The sequence below is a fragment of the Akebia trifoliata genome, chromosome 15 (assembly GCF_017979445.1).
Source record: "Akebia trifoliata isolate Shusen 1 chromosome 15, ASM1797944v1, whole genome shotgun sequence".
NCBI lineage: Eukaryota > Viridiplantae > Streptophyta > Magnoliopsida > Ranunculales > Lardizabalaceae > Akebia > Akebia trifoliata.
The window spans coordinates 12,036,989-12,048,449 of record NC_141389.1 but is presented as its reverse complement, the minus strand read 5'-3'; the positions used below and the strand labels follow the sequence as shown (position 1 = coordinate 12,048,449).

The window sequence follows — 11,461 nt, the reverse complement described above, 5'->3', positions numbered from 1 at the left end:
TATTTTAACCAATGTCAGGAGAAGCCTTCTGACATTAGATCAGAACTATTTTAGTCAAATGTAAATTGTACATAGAGAATCATTTTGATATAATTTATTTTTGTTATGAATTTAATGTCAAAAGGATTCTTCTGACATTGTCTAAATATTTTTTTAATCTCACGTCAGAAGGTTCCTTCCGACATTATATACAATACATTATGATATAATGTCAAAAGTATCATTCTGATATTATATTGTATTGCTTATGAAATTAATTAATTATTTTGAATGGGTCTACGTTAGGTCAATCGTATTGGAAATAGTCTTTCATCCACGTTGACATGGTATGTTATCCTCTTTTTATGACATTAAGTATCATATTTTTTTACATTTTGAAAAATACGATGACATAGCAATATATATTTTGCAGGCACGTGTTGTGTGTAACGCGGAAAGATTTTCACAATTCTTCTCAAATTTAACATTTGAGCAGAAGACATGTTTAAATTCTACTTGTTTTGCTCCACTACTATCTATGCCACGCGTCCCAATGTGTAGCAATTTGATTTTTCTTCTCATAGAGAAATTTAATCCTAAAAATGGTTATTTTTCATTTGAAATTAAAGATATTTCTATTTCAGAAGGTGAGGTTGCATTGATATTAGCTTTGGGAGGTTTGTATAGTAGTGATGGAATCGGTTCTCTCTCAAAGAAAGACGAGCTTTGTGTACAATTATTTTGGAATAAGTACTTTGACGTGCCAACAGAGATAACCTTAGATTCTTTTGAGACTATACTTAATACAGTCTTAAAAAATGAAAATATTATTGAATTTAAAAAAATATTTTTATTATACATAGTTATTACATTTTTACTTCCTAAGGACAGACTGAAGATAAACAAAGAACTTTTAAGTATGGTATGGTGCGATGAGATCTTCAATAGGATCCCATGGGGCAGATTAGTACACAACCACCTTTTAAAGTCTTTACGCATCTGTGCGACGAAGTTTAAGGAAACTGGTAAACATGTACATTTCTATGGTTGTGCATTGGTGCTTCAGGTAGGTAAAGAAAAATTTGAGTTATTAATTTAATCTTACTTCGAAGTACTACTTTTATAAACTATTGATGTTTATTTAAGCACTCGTCCTGTATTCTTATGCACTTGTAGGTATGGGCATTCGAACATATACCTGTAATAGCCCCCCGCATATTTGCCAATCATTTTCCAAGGTACCTGAAGTATCCTTATTATTTAAATGAGGAACGACAATTTTACGTCGATAAGTTTGTCAATTGCACGGTATGAATTATTGAACTACGATTTCAATCGTATATATATATATACCTCCATCTAATACAAATTTTTTATATGCATGTATCATCTTTAACAGATTATCAATAAGTTGAAATTGACCGATCATGAACTTTGTGAGGCTGTTCTTGCTCCATTTTGTAAGGGTTATAAGAGGAAAGAGGAAAATGGTGTTCGGTCTAAAAGGAAAAACTTAGAGGAGGTTGATAAGTTGAAGAAGAAAATGACGGTGATGGAACAGAAGTTGAAAGATCATTCTAAAGTTATCCAAGAATTGAAAAAGGACATCAAATGTTTGAAGTCATATAATGAATCTGGCCCTAAGGTATTGTTTCTCTACTATATGTGATAAATCCACATAATAGGTTACATCCACTTCGAAATCATTATGAATGTTTGTTTTAATATCAAACAGTATAACGTTAAATTCGATAAAGCCTCGGACTTTGCACCTTCGAAAACCAAGTCATCTCCCCATACCAACACCTCTGTCGATCCTTCAGATATGCCTAAGGCATCGACCCCTACCAAGGGCTTAGACGATCCTTTAGGTATACCTAAGTCATCGCCTCCGACAATGGGCTCTAGTGTTCCTTTTGGTATACACAAGGCATCTCCCTCAACGAATACTTCCACAAATGAGTATCCACCTTACGAAGAAGAAATTGGAATCGATGCTAAAAAGACATTTGAAACAATGCCAATGAACCATTCAGCTGAAGTATCATTCTCTTCCTCCACAAAATACAAGGTACCTTGCATGAACAATATTTAAAATGTTCAATAAATATTTCATGTGAGTTGGTTTTATGATCATTTTTTATTCTTCTTATTCAGCTGTCTACTAAAGTTGATAACGGACGTAGTTCGCCTAATATTTTGAAAAGTAATTATCTCAATAATGAACAAAATTCAGAATTCAAATTCGACGCTGATAAGGTATGTATATACTTAATATTTAAAATTTTAATGTAGAAAAAATCACTCACATTCGACTTCATGTTTTGTCTAATTTTTAGACTTATATGTTTTTGGTTAGGAAATTGTTATCTATATAATAAACGCATCTTCAATAATACCTGTCTAACTTTTATTTTTTATAGGCTGAATCCTCATCTCCTCTTATAAAGCTAGAGTCTGAAGACAACAACATTCTAGCTAGGGGGAATTCATCTGATTTTGATCAAAAGGTGTGTGGTCGTTTGTCTTACAATATCCCCTCTTGGGATTTATCCGGTATATTTATTATGTTGTAAGATTTTCAATCAATTTCTTTGATTTGAAATGTGTATCTATGCACATTTACAGTTTCTTATTGCATGTCGTTTAAATTGTTAGGATGAAATGAAATTTTTAATCCTCGTATCAATTGATTTCTTTAGCGAATAAGATGTATAAATTTTAAAAAATATATTATTTGAAATGTTATATCATGGTCAATTTAAATACAATCAGTTCGTTATTCATACGTAATTGTTAACTTCATATTTTAAAGGTGTGAAGTACCATACGAATACGAGTAATTTATGCAATGTTGTCATTTGTTGTAGGAGGGTGGGTATTCCATGAACCCTGTGAAGTCTAAAAGAGATGTGAAACCTTCAGTATATTTGAAGCCACCCTATGCACCCTTAGATATACGAAAAAAGAAGAAGATATGCAAAGAGTTGAAGTGGGATGTATGCATGTTTCAGATTTCATTTTGATTATGTTTGTTCTAATATTATTATGAATGATATGTAATTATTTTACGTACTAATTTGTAGAGATGCGCTCGTAATTATTTTCATGATCCTAAGCGCCCCTTTACCAACGAAGAATTAACGTTGATAAATTCACATCACGCTGATATAAATTTGGAAGACGGGTATTATATTCCGAGCGCATCTATTGATTCACTTAGGGGGGTTGGGTGGTTGGACGATCAGGTAACATTTTTCCATATTTTAATTTTAATTTTTTTGAGAATTCTAGAATGATTAAATATTTCTCTGACTTTGTTGCCACACAGATAATCGATGGATATTGTAAATTTCTTAAAAGGAGAGAGTTGCAACATCCAGATCATTTTCTCAAATGTCATTTCTTTAGTCCAATGTATATTGTACGTCCAATTGATATAGACACATCATTTACATATCTTTAAGTTAGATGTATATATCTTTATAAAGTCTTTTTCATTAATCGGTGTAGGTATTACTTAAGGAAGCTCAAGAAGATTACTCTGGCTGGTCAGTGGGTAAGGTCTTGTTGAATAATTTTGAGAGTGTGTCGGGCGAAAAATTCCAACTAAATAAAAACCTGAAAGCGTTTACCAGACCTGACTATCTTAAATATCATATAACATCTTGTGATAAGGTTTGTTTTTTTCTTGTCTCGTGCCTCCGTATATTTATTTTGTTGTTAAATTACCTCTCATTCTCACATTGTTATTAATCACTAGGTATTTTTTCCCATTCACGCACACGCTCATTGGGCCGTTGCAATATTGGACATAAAAAATAAGAAATTAGAATTTTTGGATTCCCTCTCTAAGGACTGTATGTCAGTCTATAAAGTTGAAATTAAAGCATTGGTATGTATTGATAAGTTATTTAATAATTATTACGCTAATTTAGTAAGGAATTCCACAAGTACTTATCACATTATAATTTGTTAATGCGTAGAAAGAATTTTTCCCGATAGTACTCGAGCAGATGGGGTCAGCGAAGATTGACATCCCACATTGGCCTTGTTACGATCGTAAGAACATTCCCAAACAAACCAATACATGGGATTGTGGAATGTTTATTTTAAAATATATTGATTACGCAAGCCGCGGGTTGGAATTTAATTTCAATCAGGTACTACTATATCCCATTTATCTATTTTTAACTTAATTTGGAAACATTCAATTAGTAAGATTGATGATTGTTTTACACATCACTCTTTGTAGGAAGATATGTCCTACTTCAGGTTGCGGACTATTCTTGAGGTGGTTATACAGATGGCATTACCTTAAAAGTTTTTTGTTCTTATTTTTGTTCATTACATTGTTATCGACAATGTAATTGTGCATGAATTAAATATTTGGAAGTCATAACCAATTGGGTGGTTGGGAAGATCGATGTTGAAAAATGCAAAATTATGGTCTTCACGTTTAAGGTAGAAATCCTAATCTACGTTTATTGACCCTATTAAAATTATAGATTATACATAAAATTTCGTAAAGAGTTATGTAGACAAAATTAAATAGTATAATATAGTTGCATGGTGACACAATCATTCATGATGAGTTAAATGAAGTTTGGTAAGTAATATCTATTATTTGAAACTATTAGTTCACGTCCAATCAACCTTAAACATAGTATCCACCTTTTGAGACATGTGGATATTATGTATGTAGCAGTGTTAATCTGCATTTATTGATCCTAATAAATAAAGTGATAAATTGATTAATTTCTGTGCAGGGAGTTAGATGGGCAAAAGAAAATATGGTGTTATAAGCATTCATGAGGAATTAAATGTCATTTCGTAAGTATTAAATATCAATGTAAATGCACTTAATAGCTCCATTAATAGTTATAGACTTCACCTTCATCATATAATCTTATTCAGGGAAAGAATCCAAATTTTATTCCTATTTAGAAGCTGCAATGAATCACGATGAGAATATGCGTCGTGGATTTCGGACGGGAGATGCATATAAAAAGCACATGCTGGAACGCGAATAGATTCTACTTGTGAGGGATTCAAAGAAATTGATTAAAGAATCCAAACTTGTGCAAGTACCTATCCCAAAAAGACGTGCGATTTCGATGCCGCGTCATAACCTATATTCACTCCATGCGGCAGTTATGAGGTTACGAGCTGAGGTATCAAGAATGTGTAGACGAGTTCTAAGGATTTCATCACATGAAGTTGATAACGATCCCAACTATGCATCTACTTACGCTATGTCGGATGAAGACGATGACAGTTCTTCTGACTTTGAAGATTAATTTTGTTACTATAGACTTGAGAATTTAAGTAAGTATGTTTAGATTCTAAAGTTTTTGTTGAAAAACTAAGTTTGGTTAATTTCATCACAATATTAAATGTGTCGCTTGTAAATTATTTTTCATCAATTTATGTAGTGTTTAAAAAGTTGACAAGGCAATAGAGGATCTTTTAGATCATCTTTATGTGTTTGTCAGAATAATCATGTATTGGGCTTTAGCCTTCCTATGAGTCCTTTTAGTGGCTGAGAAACCCATTGCTGCTTTAGAACAATCCATGAGCACTATGCATGAGTATCAAACGGCATGAGCACTTTCTTGCTTTACAATTAGGCCTAAAACATGGCCAAAAGGTTTGTTTCATTCATATGTACTTACAATCATTATAAGGCTTTATATTTTCATCTTCGGAAAATTTTGGAGTTCAACTTTTCGACTGTCACTGTAGGTGCTGGCCATGGGATGTGAAATTGGTGGGCCATTGAGAGAAATTGCTAATTTTTCTGTTACAATTTCATCGGTTAATATGTTGTTGCGAAAGCAATGCATGTTAATTCTACAGTGACTAGACAATCGCCCAGTACGCAAAAGAAATCTGGATTGGTGAGGAGTACGTTGTACCATAAATATTACTCTCCAACTGATGTAGAGTTCTTTGTCATGTGGGGTGTAACACCCCGGATTTTCAACTCATATCTCGAGGAAATTAAATGGTGAGATTTGGAAGAAAATATCGAAGGAGAGACTTAGAGTAAAATACTCGGATTTTGTTATGATTAATTTCAAGAAAAATCAACTTCTCCATTAGATTCAAAAGGATCGAAATATATACATTAGCCTGTAAGCAAGTCCGAATTCGAATTCGGATGGAGAAGTTATAGAATCCTCGAATTTCGTGTTAAGTGGGACCCAAAATAGTAGAATTTCGTTAGAGCAAGAATCGAAAAGATTTGATGACACCATTAGATCCGTAGCGAAAAATTATTCGAAATGGTATATTCGTTTGTCGCTTTCCGAGTCCGAATAGTTAAGTTACGGTCGAAACTAAAAATAAGGGGGAAATTACAAGTATGCCCCTCAGCTTTATTATAAAAAGGAATCTGATTTCTTTTATTTCATTCTTTCCTCTTCTTCTCTAAGAAACCCCAAACGACAGCCACTTCTCCACCCTAGGGTTTCGACCCATTTCCGTCAAGTTTGTGCGCGAACGAAGCCGAGTTGAACCTCGACGAAGAAGGCAAAGTTGTCGGCCACGACGAGGGCTACAACTTCACCACCTTTGGTTGTTCATCCTTGTTCGTTTTCTCCATCCTCCATCAAAACCAGCCGGGTAGCTCGAGTAAACCTCAACACCTTCCATCCGAGGGCTTCATCGAGTTAGGAGCTAGGTCTATGCTTCATTATAGAGGAGAAGGAGAATGTCATTGTCGGATACCTTGCGAACCCTTGCTCATTTGGCATCCAAGTCAGCCCAACCTCGACTCTCGAGCCACCAACCTTGATCATTGTGTGAGTTTATCACGTTCGACGTCCACAACCAAGTAAGGGACTTCCGATTCTTATTGGTAACTTTAGATTTCTCAAATGTGCATTTAGGGTTTTGAAACAAAACTTATTGTTTGCATTTAAATCGTAGAAAGTTGTTGTTCGATTTCAAATTCATGGTAGAAGTAGGTGTTTTGCTTACGTTTTATCGAATTTTGATAACAAAATCGTGGGTGGGTCGAATGGTTCGAAGAATGGAAAAGAAAATCGAAAAAGGGATCGAAAAACCCAAAAATCGCGAGTGAGGTTCAGGCTGTAGGCGGGTAGGGTCGGTTCCACCGGCACCTACCGAAGGCATTCTGTCGGTCCCACCGACAGAATGGAGCTTCTGCCACCGACGAAGCTAAACAGCGCGAGAAATTTTACATTGTCGGCAGGACCGTCGGTCCCACCGACATCTGCCGATGTGTATTATGTCGGTTCCACCGACAGCATCTTGTTCCTGCCGCCGACAGACACAGTTATCTTCAGAACAGTGTTCTGACTCTTGGCTTGACCTCCTCACACCTTATACACTATTTCTCACCCGTTATTTCATTAAAAACATTTAAGTCCATTTACTTTAAGTTCTTTAATGAAATTAAGGTTTTACCCCCCATTTCGGAACAATGGGAATGGTTTTAAGATCCAAATCTCAAAGGATCAAAATCCGAATTTTGGTTTTAAGAACAAAATGTAATTTTCGAAGTTTTCGACAAGTTTTCAAAATGAAATAACTTTCGCGTTCCTTTGAATTAGATTACAAAAACTATATGGTGTCGAATCTCATGATAGAGAGTTTCATTTCGAAAAACCCGTTTTTAATTTCGAGAACTTTGAAAAATTGAGTTTCTGACACTTAGCCAAATTTTCACCAGCTTTCTCTATTTTTAACAGCTTTGGTCCCGAGCATCGCTGGGACCTTGTTTTTGAATAAACTTCGGTGGTTTTCAATGGAAAGACCAAAAGAATGACTTTGAAAGATTGAAAATGAATGGTTGATTTGAAAGGATGAAAAATGAGAATGTTGAGAGAATGGGAAAAGGGAATGAACGCTAAAATGTCAGAATCACACCCGATGGGTGATGTCTGCATTTTACATTGTATGTTGTGTGTAGGTTGGTGAAAGGATATCCAGGTTTTTAATGAAAGGGTTGTATGTTTATTTCCGATTATGTTAGCGCTTGCGCTGAGTACTGTTATTTATTTTAGGCCGATTGACCACTGTTGCATGGTAGGAACTGGATATCCGTTCTCAACCCTGTTCTGTTAATTTCTTTTTTGTTTTAAATGAAAAATCTTATATGTACGTAGCTATTTTGTGAGCTGTTAAAGGGTTTGTGAATGCCTGAAGGGATAGTGTGTCACATCATCCGGAGGGGTATACTATCCTGGGATGTACGGTAGGGACCACCAAACTCATACGTGGTATGGGACGCGTATGAGAGTGGAGTCACAACTGGAATCCGGGTCCATTCCTTTCTTATCTTTACCAGTGAACGTGTATTGTAAAGGTGGTCGTATACGAGTGGAGTGTCATTTGGGAATTACATGCACGCCTGATAGGCATAGACGAAGATGATTAGTCAGTGATCACTAACAATCTAGTAGTAGTCGAACGTTCTGACACATCGAAAAGAGACCCATTGCTTACGGTCACGTCAAACGGCCAGCCTGAGCCGGATAAATGGTTCCGCAAGCATGGTAGACACGACCAGCCACAAAATCATGAACTACGATGTTATTGAGGAATATCATGTCCTGACTGGGAGCGATCCAGTCGTGAATCCCAACTCTTTAATTCCAATACTCCACCACTTGTATTATGTATCTGTTGTTATATTTCGAATTATAAACTGAAAAGCATATCTATCATTTTAATGTCGTCAACAGTATTTGCATAGAATGGAAAATGTGAAATGAGTATGGATAATTGATGCTATGTGAAGATTTTAAACTATTTAGTTGCTCATCCCTGGATATATGTACTAGTTGATCGTATTTTATTCTGTAAAACCTTGCATGTATTAAAATGTTCAGTATGCTTTATTCGATCATGCTTAGGAAGGGTTATTAGTAGGAATTGGCTGTGGACTTGCTGGGTAACTCTCGTTACTCATCATTTCCTTCTATTTTTTTAGTTTCAGCACTTGCAGCTACCGAGACAGGCGTAGAGTCAGTAATTGAGGAGTATCTGGTTGGTTAGATCGACGATCAGAGTTCATTGCCTGGTGAGCACTAGGGCTACATCCGTTAGAATTGTCAGTTTCAGCCAGGATGTATGTAGTTTTTGGATTGAGAGTTTAGGCCTATGTTAGAGTGAGAATGTTTTGGTAAGCCTGTATATGATTAAATCTTCCGCACTCTGATCTACTTACATGTTAGTGTAATTTAGTCTTCCGCTGTTCATTTCCTGTATTTACAGCTTTATATACAGGTTGTATTATAAATTGGTTATCAGGTTTGAGTTCCGTGAAACGTTAACATAAACAGAGGAGACCATGCCGAAATTTCGAGGTGCCACCTAGTACCTTGAGGTTTGGCATTGGGATTTGTGTTAGCGTTTGGCGGGACACCACATGGGGTTTGTGAAGATTTTGAAACTTTCAAAGAGTCTTGTGATATTGAAAAGGTGTGAGTGTAGAACAGTGGCAATGTAGGGGAAATGTAAACCGTGAGGAAAAGATATGAAAGGCATCATAACCATTTGCTTCTGATTGTGTTTTATTTGTAAATAATTATGTGATTCAATTTCATTTGTTAGTGTCTTATTGCTTCTCATTGACCTGTTTAGTAATGGAATTTCAATACATAATATGAAATATGAACTTGTTTTATGATTTATCTTTTATTTTTTATTTTTTTTTTTTTTTTTTCGTTTATTGTGATTGGTGAGTTAGATGACTGTGCTATTGTTTGTTAAACCTCCAAATTCGATGACGGGTTAAGATCACCAAATTCATGGAATTATCATTTTTCTTCCCCTTGATTACAATGTAAATGGTCGTATACTTGTTTTATCCACTATGTAAGGCAAAAATGAGTAAGAAATTTGAATAGATTTAGCGAACACTAAAACAATAGTAGAAGCAAGTACTAAAACAAAAAAATATGGTATTGGATGCGGCATTGAAGGAGAATGAACAATAGTAACCTTTGTCAAAGTTCGATTAGCTCCGAAGATCAACTCAGGTCAGGCATAAATGGTTGTGCAGTTTGAGAGAGGGGTTCACCCCATACAGTACACATGTAATACACTTGAATCATCACCTTCAGTGGCATAATAATTTTGTTAGACACATATGTAAAAGAGTTCTTTACGGATGAGAACCAAATAACAGAAAATGGTACAAATAATTCAAAACTGTAGAATTGGAAGAGTGAGTAAAATAGAAACCTGATGACCTGCAATAGTCATCGTCTCTTTGAAGGCGTTTTATCAAAAATCGCCTCTATTTTCTGATTGTTTGAGGCGTTTGTCACCAAATGCCACTGATTTAGTCTTTTTGGAAGGCGGCTAATCAAAAACCGCTATTGATGTTATTGTTTAGGCGACGCTTTGCTAATTCGCCCCAAAAAAATGCCTCTAAAATCCCTTTTTTTGTAATGTGTCAAAATGCTTCTTTAGACATTTAATAAAAAAGTCATCATCTAATCTCAAAATGAGCCTTTTGACATTGGCTAAAATACTTTTGATCTAATGTCAAAAGGCTCCTTTTGATATTAACTAAAATACTTCTGATCTAATGTCAAAAGGAGCCTTCTGACATTGATAAAAATACTTTTAATCTAATGTGAGAAGGCGCCGTCTGACATTAGATCAAAATACTTCAGATGTAATGTCAAAAAGCCCATTTTGACATTGTTTCAGTGTTCGTTAAATCTATTCAAATTTCTTGACAAGTATACGACCATTTACATTGTAATCAAGGGAAAGAAAAATGATAAACAGATTATAAATTTAGTAAATGACACTTCAAAACATAAAGATGATCTAAAAGATCCTCTATTGCTTTGTCCTAACTTTTTAAACGCTACATAAATTAGATGAAAAATAATTTACAAGCGACACATTTAATATTGTGATGAAATTAACCAAACTTAGTTTTTCAACAAAAACTTTAGAATCTAAACATACTTACTTAAATTCTCAAGTCTATAGTAACAAAATTAATCTTCAAAGTCAGAAGAACTGTCATCGTCTTCATCCGACATAGCGTAAGTAGATGCATAGTTGGGATCGTTATCAACTTCATGTGATGAAATCCTTAGAACTTCGTCTACACATTCTTGATACCTCAGCTCGTAACCTCATAACTGCCACATGGAGTGAATATAGGTTATGCCGCGGCATCGAAATCGCACGTCTTTTTGGGATAGGTACTTGCACAAGTTTGGATTCTTTAATCAATTTCTTTGAATCCCTCACAAGTAGAATCCATTCGCGTTCCAGCATGTGCTTTCTATATGCATCTCCCGTCCGAAATCCACGACGCATATTCTCATCGTGATTCATTGCAGCTTCTAAATAGGAATAAAATTTAGATTCTTTCCCTGAATAAGATTATATGATGAAGGTGAAGTCTATAACTATTAATGGAGCTATTAAGTGCATTTACATTGATATTTAATGCTTACCAAATGACATTTAATTCCTCATG

At 34.9% G+C, this 11,461-nt stretch overlaps 1 protein-coding gene across 1 annotated transcript; it reads left to right on the top strand.

The window, feature by feature from the left end:
* Window positions 1-313: 313 nt before the first annotated feature.
* LOC147384362 (uncharacterized) lies at window positions 314-4,300 on the top strand. The gene is made up of 12 exons (XM_086424915.1): window positions 314-1,045; window positions 1,156-1,217; window positions 1,379-1,624; window positions 2,137-2,238; window positions 2,403-2,489; window positions 2,850-2,978; window positions 3,066-3,227; window positions 3,311-3,403; window positions 3,493-3,657; window positions 3,743-3,874; window positions 3,966-4,142; window positions 4,235-4,300. The coding sequence occupies exons 2-12, from the start codon at window positions 1,158-1,160 to the stop codon at window positions 4,298-4,300; spliced, it is 1,419 nt and encodes a 472-aa protein (XP_086281041.1). The 5' UTR covers window positions 314-1,045; window positions 1,156-1,157.
* The last annotated feature ends 7,161 nt before the right edge of the window (window positions 4,301-11,461 follow it).